Source organism: Tamandua tetradactyla, chromosome 2 (genome assembly GCF_023851605.1).
Source record: "Tamandua tetradactyla isolate mTamTet1 chromosome 2, mTamTet1.pri, whole genome shotgun sequence".
Classification (NCBI taxonomy): domain Eukaryota; kingdom Metazoa; phylum Chordata; class Mammalia; order Pilosa; family Myrmecophagidae; genus Tamandua; species Tamandua tetradactyla.
The window spans coordinates 57,087,071-57,107,941 of record NC_135328.1 but is presented as its reverse complement, the minus strand read 5'-3'; the positions used below and the strand labels follow the sequence as shown (position 1 = coordinate 57,107,941).

General features: G+C 48.9%; 1 protein-coding gene across 1 annotated transcript in view; it reads right to left on the bottom strand.

Annotated features, from left to right (window-relative positions):
* The window catches only part of SHB (SH2 domain containing adaptor protein B), a 131,151-nt gene that overhangs the window by 45,627 nt on the left and 64,653 nt on the right, over positions 1–20,871 (bottom strand). Inside the window, exon 3 of the mRNA XM_077147644.1 lies at positions 2,199–2,414. Within this exon, the coding sequence (XP_077003759.1) occupies positions 2,199–2,414 (216 nt within the window). The remainder of the gene's footprint in view (positions 1–2,198; positions 2,415–20,871) is intronic.

The window sequence follows — 20,871 nt, the reverse complement described above, 5'->3', positions numbered from 1 at the left end:
AGAGGATGCGGAGAAAGAGGCACACTTATCCACTGTTGGTGGGAATGTCAAATGGTTGCAACCACTGTGGAAGGCAGTTTGGCGGTTCCTCAAAAAGCTGAATATAGAACTGCCATACGACCCAGCAATACCATTGCTGGGTATCTACTCAAAGGACTTAAGGGCAAAGACACAAACGGACATTTGCACACCAATGTTTATAGCCGCGTTATTTACAATTGCAAAGAGATGGAAACAGCCAAAATGTCCATCAACAGACGAGTGGCTAAACAAACTGTGATATATACATACGATGGAATATTATGCAGCTTTAAGACAGGATAAACTTATGAAGCATGTAATAACATGGATGGACCTAGAGAACATTATGCTGAGTGAGACTAGCCAAAAACTAAAGGACAAATACTGTATGGTCCCACTGATGTGAAATGACATTAGAGAATAAACTTGGAATATGTCATTGGTAACAGAGACCATCAGGAGTAAGAAACAGGGTAAGATAATGGGTAATTGGAGCTGAAGGGATACAGACTATGCAACAGGACTAGATACAAAAACTCAAAAATGGACAGCACAATACTACCTAATTGTAATGTAATTATGTTAAAACACTGAATGAAGCTGCATCTGAGCTATAGTTTTTTTTGTTTGTGTGTTTTTTTATATTTTTTTGTATTTTTTATTTTTATTTTTTTCTCTATATTATCATTTTATTTCTTTTTCTGTTGTCTTGCTATTTCTTTTTCTAAATTGATGCAAATGTACTAAGAAATGATGATCATACATCTGTGATGATATTAAGAATTACTGATTGCATATGTAGAATGGAATGATTTCTAAATGTTGTGTTAGCTAATCTTTTTTTTCATTAATAAAATAAATAAATAAATAAATAAATAATAAGGGGAACAAATGTTAAAATAAATTTAGTTTGAAATGCTAGTGTTAAATGAAGGTGAGGGGTAAGGGGTATGGTATGTATAATCTTTTTTTTTCTCTGTTATCGTTTTATTTCCTTTTCTGTTGTCTTTTTATTTCTTTTTCTAAATCGATGCAAATGTTCTAAGAAATGATGAATATGCAACTACGTGATGATATTAAGAATTACTGATTGTATATGTAGAATGGAATGATATCTTAATGTTTTGTTTGTTAATTTTTTTAATTAATAAAAAAGTTAAAAAAAAAAAAAGAAGAAATTAGTGACTCAATGTCCTTTTACTTATTTTTCATGCCTAGATTTTCAGATGCATAAAAAACTTTTGTACCTAGCTTTTAATAAACATAAGCATCTCTCTAGGTGGCTATAACTCTTTGTAAAAATCCCCTTTTTAATGGCTGCACAATAGTCTACCAGATGGATGCACAGAACCCCACTGAACCAACGCTATCACTGGACATTTGGGGGTTGTTCCCAACGTTTCATGACCACACATTTTGGATCATAAGCTTGGCAGAGATTCTAAGGAATGGAATTTGAATCCAGGGGTGTGAACAGAGGCTTAAGACTGTTTTTCAAAAGGGGAGTGGGAGAGGAGTCTTGATGGTGACGGGCGCCGGAATCTGGAAAACCAGTCTGAGTGGGAAGGAGGGCAGGCCTGCATCACTAAAGGGTGCTCTGCCAGGAGAAGGGCTCAGCCTGAGGTCAGGTTGTGCCCAGAGCCTGAGGTCTGCAAGTGGCTCATGCCAAAGCTGCACAGGAAACACTTCCCTGTAAGCCCTACAGGACTCGAGCAAATCACTGGGTTCCATCAGGCTCAACGGAGCTAATCTGAAGAGCATTTTTTCTCTTAGTTTCTGAGAAAATTCTTTCTGCAGTCTAAAATCTTGGCTTCACGAGTTACAGCGTATCAGCAGGATGAGACACAGTCAGACACAGAGAACACCTGGGCTGTCTCTGAAGGCTGGGACCAGGATGAGGGAAATGGGCCAGAATGTCCCTTAACTTGGCCTCCCTTCCTGAATTTCCCCCTTCCTCCAGGATCTTCACCAGCTCTGTATACATATATATAAAAGGTTCTTTTTAAGAGGGACCCAGTTATATTAGGAGAAGGAGAGCCCAACTAGATTATAAAACAAAGCCCTAGAGTTTGCCCTGAGGGCAGGCTGGCACTGCTGTATTTTCATCCTTTATCAAAGGCTAGTGCCACGTGGGGGCCAATCAGCTGCCTCCTGCACGGGGCCACAGGCCCCCTTACCTGCCAGAGCTGGGATGGTGACTCGGTTCCATTCCCACGGCTGGTCGTACTCATCTGCGGGCCTGTCGTCGTCCTGGGGCAGCTTGCTCTCCCGCAGTCGGGGACTGACCGTGCTCTCCGAGTCAGAGTCGATGCTTTGGACTTCCGGTTCGTAAGGGGTGTCATAGAGTTGTATGCCTTTGTGCTGGGACCGGATGCTTTCCTGCCTCTGAAATTCTGCAGGCCAAGGAGAAGGAAGCAGAGATACAATGGGTACATGGTACACACTCACTCACCTGGGTGCCCAAAAGGTCACACCCAGAGGCGTCCAGAGCGGAGGTGGGGACAGTCCAGGGAGCAGAACCCCATTCTGATTTTCACTGCTTTTAGCCTGTTTTAAGAGCATTTTCTTTGCTCTCCCTGGGCAGGGCTGGCTCACAAAAGCCTCAGGGTCTTGGACCTCAGGACACAGCGAAGGCTCATGAGGCTCACTGCCTCCCTTGCTCTCTGACCTCAGTCCTGAAGGGCAGAGCCCAGATAGGACCATGAAGTTCCAAGCGCGTTTTGGGACCAGCCCAGAGTGTGCAGAGTTCTCCCTGCTTGTGTTACAGAGCAGTAGGGCCATCCCCTTTAGGGCAGCTCCCTGCCCTCTGGATTTTCATTCCCTGACTGTAAAATGAGGAGACTGGACCTGGTGAGCCACACAATTTCCCACCCAGTTCACATATTCAGCTGAAAGAATTAAAAAGCAAAGAGCTTCCCAGGGGACCCAAGGTGCTCATTTTCTCCCCAGGAAGCCCCCCGAGCAACCCCTTCCCACGTGTTTATACCTCTCCCAGAGCCTGCCCATCTTCAAAGACACTGAACACAGCTAAGGGATTTTGGAGGCAAGTGTTTAGTTTCATTGCTGGGTAAGGAAGGAAAGCTCGGCGTCTTCTGTTGAGGACGCTAAGATCTGGTTCTGATGAAGGCTGAGTGGTAACCGCTTGTCTAGACAAGGCCCCAGACAGGGAACGTTAGCCTGGGTGGCTGGTTAGAACACTCAAATCAGGCCAAGTTTACAGTCAAAGGGAAATCTGCTTTGATCGCGATTACCCACCGTGCCCAGGGCCCGGGCTTAGGGGCGTGGGGAGGACAGAGGGCTTGCGGTGGAAACCGCTCTCAGGAAGCCCACTGTTTACAGAAGAGACAGATGCAACACGCACCCAAATCACCAGCTACCTGGTAGCAAAAGGGCAGAAGGAAAGAGAGGTGGTGTCTGAACCAACAGCCCAGCCCTGACAAATGCAAAAGGGAGAGAACAGGGCACTCCCAGGGTGGGATCAGGGCTCACTGCCCACTTCTGCCAGAGCACCAGATGCAAGAAGACGGAAGTAGAGACCAGACCACACCAGCAGGGTGAAGACGGTGAGAGGGAACTGTTTACACTCACTCACTCTCGAGCCATTCCCCAAATCAGAGTTCTAATGGCGTTAAGATGGAGGAAGCCCTGAGGACTGATGAGCCTTGAGCAAGAGCAGCTCCTAAAACAAACCCGAGTGACTTGTCAACGCATCTGAATGGGAACACTGTACTTTTAGGCCAGGCTTTATGGTCCTAGGCCAGCTCAGAGGAATGGCAGAAAATCCCCCCTGGCACACACACCTCGACAAAACAGAAGCTGGTGAAAGGTGTGCCAGGGAAAGGTGTGCCGGAAGCCTCTGTGTTTACACTCAGTACCTTTATTGCACCATGTCCCTAACTTCATGTCTTTTGGTGTTTCCGAACACCACCTGGGCCATTATTTAGCATTTTATTTACTATGTTGCCTCGCTTTTAAAATTGAATAAATTCATTTTCTATCACCAGCCCATAAACCATTATGCTGTGCCAAAAATAGATGACGGACACGAAAAGAAACAGACAAGAAGAGAATCACCTACTCAGGTACTATTGGCAGCCGGGAGGCCCGGCTCAAGGCAGATTGCTCCTTCTGCTGAAAACAGAGAGTAGCAAGGATTGGTGAGCCGAGGAGGGGGACAAGCCCCAAACTGAGATGCTTCTTCTGGCAAATTAGAATGACTCTTTCAGCAAGAGAGAGAGAAGGAAAAGGAAAGACGTTCAAACCATGTGGTTCACAGGCCACCTAAAATCAACCTCCTGTGAGCTGTCCAACGTTCGGCAAAGCACATCTGGACGGCATCCCATGAGGAGCCTGGAATCACCTGTTGGTCCATCCCTCTTGCCATCCACCTCTGGAGCATCCCGAGGGGCGGAGATGTTGGGAGTGCACTTGGAAAAGCCCCTTCCTCTTTGCCCCAATTCACAAGCAGGACAAGCAACCGCTGACGCGTCATCTACAATTCACAAGGCACTCTGCACGTGAACTGTAGTCTAAGGGCGCCCCAAAGCAAATCACAGATGCACTTCTGTGGGACCCTGACACCCACGAGTGCCTTTTGCTCGCTCGTGATTTCTCTCGCAGAGCCCAGCTCCAAACAGACCCTCAGTGAACGAGGGTGGGACAAGGAAACAAGCACTGACAGCCAGAAACCAATCTTTACTTCCAAATTCTGGTTAATTTATGAGTCCCCGATAACAGTGATAAAGTATCTGGAACAATATGACAAACATACCATTCAGCATTACACAATATTCAGCACTGATAGATATTCTACATAAGAAAAAAAAAAAGACGAAAAGAAAAACATGTGCAGTGACCAGGTTAGCTATTAAATCAGAAGGACTTGTGACGGCGCCTCTCCTACAGGATTTATTGTTCCAAAAGCACTTGCACGTTACCAAAGCCGCATTAGTAATGGCATGTGGTTAGGACAGGGGATGTTTTAATGGTAATCGTTAAAATGAGATTCTCCCTGTATTACATGGTCAGTTCAAATTTCCATTAAGGCCTTAACAATAGAAAACAGTTAAGTAAATTATGGCCTGTTAACTGGATAGAATATTAAGCAGCTATTAAAATGATAAATCTGATGATTATGCAGCTACACGGAAAAGCATGCATGAAATTGTGCGAAGTTAAAAAGTAAAATACAAGACTGTTTATGAGTTGAGGGCAAACTGAGTAATATGGGCTTTCTAAACAAGTCCTGGGTAATGTCAGTAGTGCCCTGAGGGAATTCTACCCCTTACTTAGAAATTGCTGAGTTTGCTTACTAACCCTGATGACAGCAATGCAGCTTAAGAACAGATACACGTGGACAAGGAGCTGAAAACCTGATACAGGAAGGGAAACAGCTACCAGTTATAGGAGAAGGGATAATTATCTCTGAAAATTGATTTAAATAATGAGCTAGAACACAAGTAAAGAAGAAATGTACTTAAGACAGCACCACGTGAAAACAGATATGATTTTAAGCACATTGAGCTTAAAAAAGGAGGCACCTGCCTTTCCCTGGGAAAATGCCATTTAGGGAACATCTCTCCCTGGTCAGCTCTCCAGACATCGCTGTCTCCTTCCCTAATCACCTGACCCGAACTCCTTATTACCCAGACCAATGCATGACAGTCCAGAGACTGATCTAATACGGGAGCTGGTGACCATATGTTTCCAGTCACAAGTTATCTGGACATCACCACCTATAAATTCATGGAAATGACCTTTAATATTGGATGGCAGGCTGTGATTTCATGCCACTTAGGCAGTAAGCTGAAACATTAAATTGACAGTGTGGAGATTTCTTTTGACTTCTAGAGTAGAAAGGTTTTCAAGTGGAACTACATACGGAGAAAGAACAAAAATACATAGCATTTTTTTTCTACCATACATTATAATTGGAAGGTACCCCAAGGACTCATCTGGGCACATCTGCCAAGGGCACAGAGCCAGGGGGCCCTGGGCAGATGTGCTACCCGAGAGCAAGTATCTGAGTGAGGGACCCAGGACAGAGGGCAGTGTGGACTGGGGCCTCCTGAGTGGAACTAATGGGGGCTCAGAGTTCCCCCAGACAACAAGCCACACTTTGCTCCACTCTGGGCCTCCCCTTCTTCTCTTTGGCTGCCAGGAAGCTCAGAATTCATTTTGATGCTTTATCCTCAGTAGCTTAGGTATTGTTAGGTTAGGTATTGGGTAGTTTCACCATCTCCCCCATGTGTATGGATTTTTATTTCTATTATAATGACCTTCTTATATATACATTTCTCTTTATTATGGACAGGCTCAAATCTGTATTTTGAAAGCAGATGGAGACACATTTAAATGAAAAACAAAACAATACTCTGTGGTAAATATATTTAACTACTAAGAACATAACAGAAAAAGGGGGTTTTGACTCTCTGGGAAATTGAGGCCAAAAAAAAAAAATCAATGAATATTCCTGGTACACCCCGCCTTCCTCAGCAGTACTGGCAGCCACATCCTACTCCCAGCGGAGTGCCTGCTGGATGCCCAGCACGAGAGGCCCAGAGCTCCCAGTGCAGACAGAGGTGGCTCAGGTTCTTTAACAGGGGAGCAGACAGGCTGTTAGAACTCACAGGACTAACAGACAGCTTTCAGCCAGGAGATATCTAGGAGGGCTGTAAGGACTTTAGACATGAGGTCACGGCACAGTGGTGTGGCAGGGGAAGCGGGCATTCCAGTGAGGAAAGAACTGGGGCAAAGGCACAGAGGCTGGGAAGTATGAAGTACTCAAGAGAAAGGTGGGGAGGTCAGTGGGGCTTGAAGGCTCATGCATGCACAGAGGTGTCCAGTGGGAGATGAAATTGGAGGCAGGTGGAAGTGGATTGATGGATGCTCTTCAGTGCCACAGGATGGCACCCCTAAGAGTTCCTGGGAGAGGAGTCTGAGGACCTCTGGGCAGGGTGGGGCTGGGCAGGGAGAGGCTGGCACAGACGTGCAGGGGCCTGGCTGGAAATGACAGACGCTGACCTGCAGGCCCCTCACCTTTAATTTTCTCAGCCAGGCTTGTCTGGGAATCCACACCAGATCCTAAATCACAGGGTGGCCAGAGCTCAGCAGAGAAGTATGGCCCAGGAGGCTTCCCATTTCCAGGTGCTGCCAACACTTCCCAGGCCAGGAAGTCTCTCCTTAGCCATGGTGGGCATGCCTGGCTGCATTATTGGCATCCCCATCTCAGCCATCACTGAGGTTTGGGGGAACACAGGGCCAGCCCTGACAACCTCACCCCCACATGGCTCCGCAGCCACCCGAGATCTGAACCCAAGACGCCAGAGCTGCATTACTGGAACAATGCACCTGCCACTGATCAGGGTGGCCCCACCCAGGTCCCCTGGGTACAGGTACAAGCAGCACAGTTTGGTGTCTGAAAACACAAATCCCACTGCACTGCTTGGCCGGACTTCTGGGGCTCCAATGGGTGACCCAGGACAAGGCACTCAGGCTTCCCCAATCACCAGAGGGAGGGTGACAATGGTACAGAAGGTCCAGAAGGATATTATATGGACGAAATAAATTCACAGATGTCAAGTGTTTAGACAGAGCCCGGCATGCAGAAAGAGCTCCACAGATGCTACTATCTGGGCCCCCACCACTGGGGGCTTCCTGGGAGTACCGTCTCCAGCACGCCCCTTTCTCCTTTCCCCAGCGCCGCAGGGGTGGACAGAAGGCCTGTTTAACCAGACCTGACAGGCCAACTCTCGCTTGCAACAAACACCAGTCTCTAACCTATTTCCATTTCCAGGCCCATGACTTCCAATTTAAGCTGCTGCTTTGGCAATCTGACACCCCTGCCTAGGAGCCCTGCTCCGCATCAGCGCTTGTGCATAAGGTGAAACGTTCAGGGAAGGCCTGAGCGACAAGGAGCTTGGTCACATTTTACAGATGGGGAAACTGAGGACTGAAAGAAAGTACCAGAACCAGGGTTCTTTCTGCCTTTCCCAGACTCTGACACATTAAAAAAGAAAATCAATGTGTCTTGTTTTTCATATTCCGGAGGAAGGGGTATCTCTTCCCGTCAGTCTCTGAGGTGTTAAAAACACATAACACATACGGTGCACAGATGGGGGGCTGAGCGCCGCAGGAGTGTCGGGCAGCTGTTCCTAATTAGACATGCAGACGAAACTCAGCCAAGTTCCAGGGCACCACATCAAAGAGAAGACTGAGGACTTTCCCCCCATCTGAAATGCTAAAACATCTGCTGGAGAAAGATCCTCCCCTCAACCAGAGAACTTCCACTGATGTCTGAATCGACTTGTCCCTTGGAGTCAGGGGGAGGACAGCCTGGGCAGGGGTCGGGGGGTCCTCTTGGGTGGACGCTGTGGGCCGGCAAGGGCAGAGCAGCTCAAGGTCAGAGGCTGGAGACAGCCCAACCCTCACACCATGCAAGGAGGCCTCTTTCCCCTCTATCTAGTCCAGTTTCCGGAGCTGTCCAGAAGCCAGGAGACTGACTAATTGGAGTTCCTGCGCCATCTCTTTTCCAGGCGTGTACAGAAACTCCCAAGAAACAGAAGGAGAGTTCTGCAGAAGCAGGAGGCATGAACCAGTCACAAAGGTCCTCATCAGGAGCAGCAGAGTGGGGCCTGTCACCGTCCAGGGAACCTGTACTGCTTGCTCTTTTACGCTCAGTCCAGGGGCGAGGAAGAGGCCCGGTGTGTGTGATGGTCACATGCGCTTTTATCATGATCACAGAGCTCTCAGGAGGGTTTTCTGCAATCATGGCCATATCGGTTGGTCCTGCCTGTCCCTCTGTACCTTTCCAGCAACTGCCTTTACACAGGGGTTCTTCTGGGCAGCTGTGGGCCCACGTTTTGCTGCTATCCCTGGAGGACACTCCCTGAGCTGGACTTGCTTCTCTAGGACCTGGCTGCTCTGGGGCCAGAGGCAGTGAGGGAATGAACGAGTCTCCCTTTAGAGGGCCACTTCCTTAGGAGACAGCTGTTTTTGTTCCATGTCACTTGCAAGACACAAACTCATAGTCTAGTGGGCAGCCTGCCTGCTTTTTCTTTCTTCAACATCTGAGCCCCTACTATGTGCAAAGTGGGGCCCTCTGCCAGATGTTAAGGACTCACATGATGTTAAGAGGAGGCTCCAGCCCTTAATAATAACAGTTACGAGTTGCTGCCCATCAGCCTGTGCTGGCACTTCCTGCATGCTGGGAGTTTGTAACTTCTCATCCCCACCCCACAGAGGCTAGAACTATTGTCTTTACTTTCCCACACAGAAACTGAAGCTCGGACAGGTGAAGAGACTACCTCAGTTCTGACTGGCTCCAAGGGCCCTGGAGGGGTTTGAGCAGTGGGAGCTCACTGGACGTAGGAATTAAGTCCAGTCCCAGGGATTCAGGAAGGCTTCATGGAGGAGGTGGCATTTCACAGAATGCCAAGTTCCAGTAGGAGGAGAGCCCTCAAGAGATACTGACTTAGCTTTCTAGAGTCAGGGAAGCCAAAGGGCCTGATGCCACAGTGAATGGTGTACCCAGGCATAGAATCCACTCAAGGAAGAGGAGGACTGAGACAGGTGGGGTCACCTGAGAAAAGGAGAGAAGGCAACCAAGGCAGGTCAAGCATAAGCCAAGCCACAGAGAGAGGCAAGTCAGAGGGGTTTTGAGGTGAAATCAAAGAGTTTGGGCTGCCTGAAGCCTAACGTGCATGAAGCAGAGGAGGCGGAGACCAGTGAGAAGTCAGGGGCTGGGCCAAGGAGGGCTTTGGATGCCAGAATGAGGGGTACATCTCCAAAGAGGACACTGGACAATGTGGGCCAGGGGCCTTACTCAGGCTGGTGCTTGCACACACAAAAACAATCCTTTTAGAAGCTGGCAGGAAACAGCAGGGTGTGGTAATCAGCTGCTGATGATATGAAGGGACAACCCTCTAAGCACTTAGGGCTCCACCCTTCCAAAAACTGGACAGAGGATGCCCAAGGCTCCAGAAAGAAAAACTCACTCCTGCAAACAGCCCCCAAGTAAGGAAATGCTGGCATTCCTAACAGGATGAGGGGCAGAGTTTGGGCTCGAGGCACCTGCATCCTCAGGTCAATCCCAACAGGGTGAGCACCCCAACCCCCATGCCGCAGGGTCCAGCGCCCGGCAGGGGCTGCCCCGGGCCTCGGCAATCGGAGCCAGACACAAGTCCAGCCTTGCGTCATCTTCTGAGTCCTGACAGACCATACTTATAAAGGGGGCCGGCCACCCCACTGGCACAATCTTCCAGTCTGCTGGGCACGGGAACGTCTCGGCGTGGGGGGTAGGGGAGGAGGTGGTGCTGGAAAGCTTCCTAATGTGATGAAGCCACGGGAGACGGGTGCTCAGGCCAGACCAGTCACGCCATACCCCATACCCCATGAGGGCTGTACCACTTACACAGCAGCTCTGCCTCTACGTTCTCACGGAACCTGGCAGGGTGAGTCCTCTAGTGGGGGCTGGGCAGGAGCTATGACCACTTTGGCCAAGGTCTCCACAACTCGATTCTGAGTAATACAGTAATGACAACCATGAGAAACCTTGAGTGCTGAGTACATCCTTTGTGCGGGCTCTGTGCTAAGTGCATTACAGATTCTCATTTAGTCCTTGCAAAGAGGTGGTGCTCCTAACACTGCTAATTTACAGGTGGCCACACAATGAGTGATGGAGGCAGCCTGGACCTAAACCCTGTGCTCTTAACCTGCTGCTGTCTGTACCACCTTTCCAGTCGAAGCTGGTGGTCACAAAACAACATGCACCTGCTCAAGTCAGCAAGGAAGAAAGCACCGGAAGGGCTGAGTTCTGGTTCCAGTTCAGTCCTTCGACCTCCTTGCTGAGTGATGCCGGCAAGTCACTTTGTTCTCTAGTAACCAGTGTGCTCACCGGTTAGAGTAACTTAACTCTTAGGTCATCTTGAGGGTCCCATCTAGCCTTGAAGTTTGATCTTCCTAGGACTAGGCACAGGTGCACACGGGAGGAAAGCAAAGGGCAGCACAGGAAGAGCTGCCCTTCAAGTAGATAAACAAGCACAGTCTAGATGCTTTAGAGGGACAGTCAACTCACGCTGCTGGTTCCAGTCTGGCTGGCGCTAAGAAGTGCTTCCGAACTGGCATGAAGTGCAGGCTGCCCACCTCCAAGGGCAGAGCCAGGACTCCCTTCAGGGCATGTCTCCCGCCCCCCACCTCCCCTCCTCTACCTGAGGGCCTCAGGAGGGACTCAGCCCATGCAGCTACACCTCAGCACCACCCACCCCCCCACATGCCAGGTTTCCCAGTAGAAGTGGTCAAACCCCACCTGTACCCATCTGGTGGTGGCGGCAGTCCCGAGACTCACTGGGTCACTGCCTTGCGCCGAGGGGTGCTGCTGGCACCATGCCTTGTGCCCAGTGCAGCTGCCCCACCCGGAGGTGACTTGCTGAGATCTGGCAAGCTCTCCTTCCCAGCCTTCCCCTCTCTGGAACAGCTTCAAGTGAGGAGCTAATCCCCCCAGGGACTGATAGGCAAGCTTGGCCTTCTGGAGGGTGAGGATGAGGCTGCTAGCCAAGGGCCAGCCTGTCCTCCGCCCTCCGGCTGCCTGGTCCATCAGGGCTACGATTCCTGGTGGGTGGGGTGGGAGGGGTTTAACCAGATGATGTCAGGGGCCTTTCTGCTCCAGAGTCCCTCGGTCTGATCCTCTGCAGTTGGACTGAGTCTAGTGTGCTTCTCTTTCCAGTGCTGGGTGCACGAGGTAGGAGAAGAAGGCGACAACCATGCGAACACCCACCCTCGGTGATGCTGACCTCCACATTCAAACCACCTCCCAGGAGACGCCTCCAAAATGCAGCCCAGCACACAATGCAAACCCTGCTCACTGAGAAGCTCCACCCCAATAAAAAGGGGTGTGCTCCTGCCTCCATGAAGAGTCCTTCCCCACATACTTAGCACATCATTCCTTGGATGGAATGCTTGTCTATTCCCTTTTCAAGAAACATACTTCTTGCAGAGTCTGTGAAACTACAGAGACCCAAGAATAACAAAACCTCTTTACACAACATAATGCGGATCTGACCATCTGCCATGGGCCAACCCAAATTTAACAAGAAGACTAACTGCGAGACTCCATACCATACGGCATTTTAAGGTCCACAGAAATCTTTTCCACTGTTTAGTTCTTATAAACACCTGGTTATAGACAGATCCTGGTCAGCAGAGCTGACATCCCATTTCAACAGGGACAACAGGAGACCCAGAAGTCAAAGTCAGAGTGGGAAATCAGCAGAGCCAGAAACTAACCCAGATCTCACGATTCCTACCCCAGTAGCCTTTCCAACTCCATCTTCGCCGCTGGTATGTCTCTGATTCACAGCACAGGAAATCCTGTTACGTGGTTCTGGTTTGATTTAGAGAGGAGTGGGAAAGTGAAGGTGTGTGGGTGTGCTACGTACAAGAACCAGGAACCTGGAAACCACCGCTGCTCAACATGCCTCTCAAGTGGCTCTTTCCTGTCAACAGCTGTTAACAGATCACGTCATCCACCAACTATCACAAAAACTATTTGGAAGGAAACCCCTAGATAATGAACATTATGATGCTGGGAAAAACAAGGACAGCCCTTCCTCAGGACCCTTAAAAGATGTCCCAAAGAGCCTCGGTACTGAAAGGTAACATCAGCTCCTGGAACCCCAGAGCAGAAGCACCTTGAGGTTCGGAGAGGAGACAGCCACCCCACTGCTGGGGCCCTTCCTGCCAGCCCCGCTCTGGGTTCCCCAGCATGAACGGCTGCCCTGGGCTCCACGTTCTGGGTTTCTGTTCAGCGTGAGACACTATGTACCGAATTTCCACAGTGAGCCAGGGGCAGCACTGGGGCTCAAAGACGAATTCGCAGCTGTCATCAGTACCTCTTTTTGAGAAACTGAGAAGGTGTCTCTGGTATCTCTTCTAACGCCCACTGCCCTGTCCCCCCAGGTGTTGGTGGCGAGAGCCTCTTGCGCAGTTCCCACAGCTCCTCCCTACAGAGCTCACGGCCCTGAGGCACTCTCTCAGGTGGCTTGTTATACAGGTAGCTCCTCGCCCACCCCAGCCAGCTGCTCAGGCCCAGTTCAAGTCCAATCCATTTTGACACAGCCCCTGTGGTTCCGAGCACAGAACTTAACGGATGCTCTGTAAATATTGGCCCAAAGAACAAGATAAAAGAACAGCCTTTTGCAAATTCAGAATTTAGAACAGAAATATGATTTTTAAAATATCTGTCTAACTTAACCAAGAAGGGCTCTGCACCACTGACTCTTGGAGGGAGTATAAACCAGAAAGTGCCTTTTCGGGGGGTAGGGTGAGGGGTGGTAATTTAGTAGTCGATTTAACAAACATCTTATTACCTGAAGTTACATTTATAGGAATCTATTCTACAGAAATACTCAGAAGCACATGCAAAAATTAATGCACCACACTGCCCCCTATGTGGGACATGATTCCCAGGGGTGTAAATCTCCCTGGCACCGTGGGATAGGACTCCCAGGATGAGCCACAACCCAAAAGCACAGGATTGAGAAAGGCTTCTTGACCAAAAGGGGGAAGAGAAATAAAACAAAATAAAGTTTCAGTGGCTGAAAGATTTCAAATAGAGTCAAGAGGTTATCCTGGAGGTTATTCTTATGTAGTACAAACGGATATACCTTTCAGTTTTTGGTGTATTGGAGTAGCTAGAGACAAATGCCTGAAACTATTGAACCATAATCCAATAGCCTTGATTCTTGAAGAGGATTAAGTAATTACAGAGCTTTTATGATATGGCCATGTGATGGTAGAAACCTTGTGACTAGCATTCACTTTATTCAGTGTATGGACAGATGAGTAAGAAAACAAAAAAATACAAAAAGCAAATAAATAATAGGGGGTGATGGGAAGTTTTGGGTATTTTTTCCTCCTTTTATTTTTTACTTTTTTTTTTTTGGAGTAATGAAAATGTTCAAAAACCAACTATGATAATGAATGCACAGCCATATGACAATACTGTGAACCACTGACTGTACACTTTGGATAACTGTATAGTATGTGAATTTATATATCTCAGTAAAATTGCATCTAAAAATAAATAAACAATTGCACATGGGTGTTTGCTACAGAACGGAAGAATGAAAAACTGAAGACTTAGAAAGTTCATGAATAGGGAAATGATTGAATACACTCTGCTATGGTCAGACACTATATAGAGAATCGTCAAAATAACTAATGATCTCAGATAATATCTGTGATGTAGAACAATGTTTAGTAGGATGGCTTTCATTTAGAAAATAATTCTGTATTCTAGATATGTAGAAATGTGTTTTTTGTAATCACATGGAAAAAGAGAAGAAAGAGTACCCACAAACTATTAACAATCCTTGTCTCTGGATTTTTATTTACTTCCTTATACCCAGTATCTCAAATTTTTTACCCAGAATATATATTTGGTTTCAAAGCCATAATTAAAATTTTTTATTTAAGAAAGGAGACTGTGAACGTGACACTTAAAGCCATCCTTTTTAATACCGCTGCAGCTGGCGATAATGCCTGGGGAGCGGCCCCCCCACCCCCTGCACTGTGCCAGGGGTTTTACATTAACCCCAGCGCAGAGGAAGAAAGCGAGGCCGGAGGAGAGGATGGCTCCAGGTCACGTGGTGGAGCTGGGGCCTGAGCCGCATCCACCCTCCAGCCGGCCCTGCCGGCCCTGCTCGCCCACGTGTGAGCTGCTTTCGGGAAGCGCTGTGCTGCAGAATGCACTCCTGACCTCCTTAACACCCGGGGGGAGAGGCCCAGGTCAACTGCATCTGCCCCTGTGACTGTTTCTAAACAAGTTTCATTCTACGTGATGTTTACACGTGCGAAATTCAGGAAATGGAGTTCAGAGCAGATTATGCTTTCGTTTTTAACTCTAAAATGGACATTATAACTATAAAAGGACCCTAACACCTAAGCCTGATCATCTACGGAAGCACTCTGGCTTTTAAAAGACATGTGAAAACTAGAGACACAGTCTCGGGACCATGACCTACAAAAGATTTCTGAAAAAGAGAGTTACTGGACAGGCAATCAAACAGGATGATCAACTTTTGGGACCCATGGTTTCACTGCAATGGACTGCCCCAGGGGCTTTATATCCTTTTTGTAAGTCACAAGTCCACATAATTTCCATCAACCAACTTCGACCAGCAAGCCCCAAAGTGAAAACCATCCTGAGATGGATGGTTACAAACAAGTTGTCTTCTGGTGAGGGGGTAGGCTCAGCATGAAAGCAAACGGGGCTTCACTCCCCAGGAAGAGGAGAGGCTGCTCCTGTAGGGTGGACTTTGCCAAGGGATTACAAGCAGCGAGATAAGAGTTTTTATCCACAGGACTGACACAGGAATCTGGCTCCAACAGTGAGAAAGAACTGTGCTCTGGGGCATGGACCACTCACCTGTTGGAAGGAGCTGGAGAGGCCCCAAGGCTGGAGTGGGGTAGTGGGGGAGGCAGGGGTAGGTGAGCGTCACTCAATCATTTTCTCACTGGTTCTACCTCTGAGCACTAGGCTGCTGTTTTACGGGGAAAGGCTGATCAATAAAAACTGGTCTCTGCCACAGTGAAGCTCACAGCCTAAAAATCAGTCTTCTTTGGGGTTATTTAGTGACGTGTGCCATCTGCTCAGGTACCACCAGGCTAAAGGGGCTCACGTTTTTATTGCAGAGGCTATGGGAGCCACCAAAAACTTCTGAGGAGGAAAAGGGACCAAGCAAAGGCCTCAGGGCTGCCCCACTACACTTTATCTTACACAGGGCTGGGGGACAAGTATGATCTCCCCTGGGCCTGTCTCTCAAATTTCAGACTGGGACTGTCACCGCTTGCCCCAGCCTACCATCATACACAGGGCAGCAGAAAGGAACCCAGCGATGGCAACACACTTAAATCTACTGCAGCAGGTTTTCTCATCAGGTGTGTATACCCAAGTGTCGCAACCAGGAGTTGCGTGAGTGACAGATGAAAAGACTTTAATAAAATGACAAGAAAAAGCTCAAGTTCTAAGCAGATACTAGAGATGTGCTGAAGACTCTTCCCCCTGCCCTATTCCTAGAACAAGATGAGGTTTAGCACTTGCCTTTTAGATTAAGTCTTGCAACCCAGGGAATGAGAACTGGGGGGAAGCAGGATGGGATAGCAAAGCCTGTGTGAGTGCGTGTGTGTATTAAATTAGAAGAAAAAGGAAATCACAGGAAGAAATATGAACCAAGCTAAAAATAAGGCAGCTCCAGCACTATTGCCAGAGATAGAAAATATAACCCCAGCTAGACAGGGGAGGCCAAAGTGGTATGAAATAGAAAACATAAACTGAACTTCCCATCTAAAAATAACTAATAACTAACGTGGGCTCACCGTGGAGAGAGCTGGAATTTCTGACATGAGCCGGAGGCTGCAGTCTCACAGGGGAGGGAGCGGTTGCCCACAGCCTGGAATGCGAGGTTCTCTTCAGACTAAGAAGTTGATGATTAAAGGACTGAGCCTCCCTGCCTAACAGAACCCAAAGGCAAGTCTGAAGATGCGGCCTAAGAGGGCAGTGGGCGCAACCCGGGCTCAGGGAAAGAAGTTTGGCTGGAGCTCATGGCCAGCAGACCCTGGCCAGGCCCCTCCCTCCCCTCCCCTGCAACTTCCCCTCTGCAAGATGACTGAACTGGCCTCAAATATTCATTTACTTACACAATCACCCTTTTCCACATAGTTTTTCTTTGCTTGTATCTTTTGTACATATAGTTGGAGCAACACAGTACATGGGAGAGCTGAAGTGTCAAACAGAACTGGATGTGAAGCTCTGGGGGCTGCTTCCGAGGTGGGAGACCCTGGCAAGCCTCCGAGCTCCAGCACCCAAGATCCTCAACAGTCAGATGACATCACAAGACCTCGAAGAGGACGTGAAAGAACACCACACATATAAATAAATGCAAATGATTAACCCCCCATTTCCTCCAACAGTGCGGTCCTTAATTCCTATCCAGGTACCGACGACGTAGGCGGTCCTACATACCTGTACGCACATTTTGGAACCAGACTTGGGAGATTGGTTCTGCAATTTACCAACTCATTCTCTTTTGGAGGGACACTTGACCAGGTAGAGACTCAGAGTCCTCTGGGGTGAGGTAGAGGGAGTATTAATACCAACCTCATGGGGCTGTTATAAAATAACAACAGGCAAAGCTCTGAGCTCTGCCGACCCCAAAACCCCAGGCAGATGTTAGGTGTTATAGGGGAATACATATACATGGGCACAGATATGCTGCCTGATTTCTAGCATCTGGTGTAAAAGACTCACCATTCATTTGGTTTATGTCCACAAGGAAAAGGCGTTTCATTTCATAATATCAATCGTGTGCTTCTCACAGGGGCCGAACAAACCTTCTATTACACTACTCGACATTTTCAATATTTATCCCAAGAAGGAAGGACCCTGCGATATGTGACAAGGTTCTGAGAAGGCACAATATGATTCCAGGGCTCAGAGACAGGACACATATTCTTACTTGGCACCTACCACTGGTCAATTTGGAAACACTATGAGAAAAGGAGTTCCTTTATGTTCTATACAAACCCCCTAATAACTGGAGCCGGAGCCTTCTTCCCGAGTGTTTCATTAAGTAAGTATATCATCTGCTCACATTTGGCACGTTTCCACCAGCTGGGAACCTACAGAAACTGATGTGGTATGACAGCTGAGTCGGCACTGCCAGACAGGCTCCCCACTCTCGGAAATGGGGGCGGGGGAGGCAAGAGCCAGCAAAGGACAAGGGGGGCAGGCGGCAGCTGTTGCACACTTCAGATTTCATTCACGTTCCCCCGACGAGGCACCGACCACAGGCCACATGACTGCCCTGGCTCCAAGCGCATCCCTGACCCAGTGAGACAAAGGGGCCAGATGCCTCCAGGGGACACCCCAGCCCAGCCTCCCTAGGAACCTATAAACTCTTCCCCAGCGCAAGCTTGGTCTGGGTGTCTGAACCTGCTGGCCTCTGGGCCTGTGACTCACAGCCTGTTCCCCGAGGACCAGGAGGAGGCTCCTCTGACCGCCTACCAGAAGGGCTGGCCATGAAGCCCTCCTGCAGGTGCAGGCCACGGACTGCTGGTCTGTAAGATGCCGCCCCGCAGGCAGTGACTGTAGCACACCCGTGAGTGACCACAGGGTCTCAGAGGCCCTGCTGAGGACTCTCCAGTCACCGCCAAGTCCATTAAAATCTCATTCGTCCAGACTCTACTTAGGGGAGGCCTCCCCTTCTGCTTAGCCTGCTCTCCTCACTGATGGTGCCGAGTTCATCAACAGTGGGAGTAATATCATGGGGGCCAGGGGGAGCAGAGGGGAGAGGGGTACTCAAAATTAGTAGGAGTAGTGTGGTGCAACAGTGGCTCAGTGGCAGAATTCTTGCCTGCCATGCCAGAGACCCGGGATCGATTCCCGGTGCCTGCCCATGCAAAAAGAAAAAAAATTAGCAGGAGAATATACTTACCCAGAAAGCCCATAAGCAGCTGTGGGGGCCTCAGCTCCCCACTAAAAGGGAGCTGGCTGATCCCACATCATCCTTATCTGCTCGGTAAAGAAGGCTGCTGTCACCAAGAGCCTTGATTGCACTCCCTTACGTCTGCCAGAAGGAAGGGCTTAAGATCAATTACTCTAAGACCCAAATCATCATCTTAGGCAGATGTCTTTCACCATCCAGTTGGCTTATAGCCAACCATTCTAGACAATAGGTCAAATCATTCTGTTTCCTGGGGGTTTAATTTGCAACTAATTCCTCTTACAAGGTTCACTAGGAAGCTCCCGCTGTTTAAAATTATAAGTACTGGGGTGCTTTATGGAGATCTGTCAATGTGCTGGACAACCAGAAATGGCTGTTTTGAAAACCATCCAAGCTGAAATGGCTGAGCCACTGCATGTGCCCACAGTCATTGTAGGTGGAAGCAGGCATGGAGTGGCTGCCCAAGCAGGACGCTGGACCACCTGTCTGCAAGTCTGACCAAGCATCTCAGCTTCGGAAGGTCCTGAAGCCCAGGGATGATGAGAGCACAGGACTCTGCCCTCACATCCAAGGCTGCCTCCCACAGTCTGTCCCCATCACAACCTCTGCTCTCAGCTGGAGCTCCCAGGTGAAGCCCACTGGGGAAGGAGGAGGGAAGATGGACTCATAGCCTGCCCGGCCCTAGGGGAGGGTTCTTATTCAGGGCCCAGCATCCCAACACCTGCATGGACTTGATTTAAGTAATTATGAGGCAGTACTTAAAAAAATAAAACAGTAGTTCTTTAAAAAATACTTCATCATGGCGGTGCAATGGTGGCTCAGTGGCAAAAATTCTCTCCTGCCAAGCTGGAGACCCGGGTTCGATTTCCGGAGCCTGCACATGCCAAAAAATAATAATAAATAATTTCATCAGTCAAATAACACTTGGCAAAGAGTCTAAATCCTCATCTCGGCGAGACCGGCTTACTGCCTGCCCTGAATCCTGGGCAGACTCAGAGTCACACATATTAGCGTGTCCACTCTGTGCTAGGCCCCTGGGTCAGGGTGGGAGCCTGCTTTGCCCGCCCTGCTAGAAATGACCTTTCCTTTCAGCATCTGACAGCTGTTAAGACCAGGTTTAAACCTCACATGCTTGTAGTGCTGTCCCTGACCACCTGGCCAGGGACCTTTCTGCCCTTGTTTAGTGCCAATTTGTGTTTAACTCACATGTGAATGATTTGCCCAAGGCCTTATGACACGGCCTCCAATGCTGTCTGAACTGCCACTTGCTCTGTGTACTTAACTACCTGTACTGGACTAATCTCCCAACATGACGCAGGTTTCTGAGGGCAGAGGCTCTCTGTGATGGATCTGTGACCTCAAGTGGTCCAGGGCCTGGCTGGTGACAAAATGAGCTCAACAATTTGTGATTAAGGGAAATAATAAGATTATGGGTGGGATAAAACCCTCCATGGTGGGTTGGTGGACACCTTGGCCGCACATCTTCCCACGGGCCTCCTGCCGTTGCCCTCTTCATTCTGAGTGTACCATGAGCTGCCCTGTTCATTCTGAGTGTACCATGAGCTGCCCTCTTCATTCTGAGTGTACCATGGGCTGCCCTGTTCATTCTGAGTGTACCATGAGCTGCCCTCTTCATTCTGAGTGTACCATGAGCTGCCCTCTTCATTCTGAGTGTACCATGGGCTGCCCTGTTCATTCTGAGTGTACCATGGGCTGCCCTGTTCATTCTGAGTGTACCATGGGCTGCCCTGTTCATTCTGAGTGTACCATGAGCTGCCCTCTTCATTCTGAGTGTACCATGAGCTGCCTTCTTCATTCTGAGTGTACCATGGGCTGCCCTGTTCATTCTGAGTGTACCATGGGCTGCCCTGTTCATTCTGAGTGTACCATGAGCTGCCCTCTTCATTCTGAGTGTACCATGAGCTGCCCTCTTCATTCTGAGTGTACCATGGGCTGCCCTCTTCATTCTGAGTGTACCATGGGCTGCCCTGTTCATTCTGAGTGTACCATGGGCTGCCCTGTTCATTCTGAGTGTACCATGGGCTGCCCTGTTCATTCTGAGTGTACCATGGGCTGCCCTGTTCATTCTGAGTGTACCATGGGCTGCCCTCTTCATTCTGAGTGTACCATGAGCTGCCCTCTTCATTCTGAGTGTACCATGGGCTGCCCTGTTCATTCTGAGTGTACCATGGGCTGCCCTGTTCCCATACGCCCACACGCAGCATCCAGCCAAGTCATCCTCAGGACTCAACTCAGACACCAGCTCAGCATCCATGAGACCACTGGCCAAGCAGTACACTGGTCCACTCATCCAGGCCTCCACTCAGGCCACTTACAGGATTAGGCCACG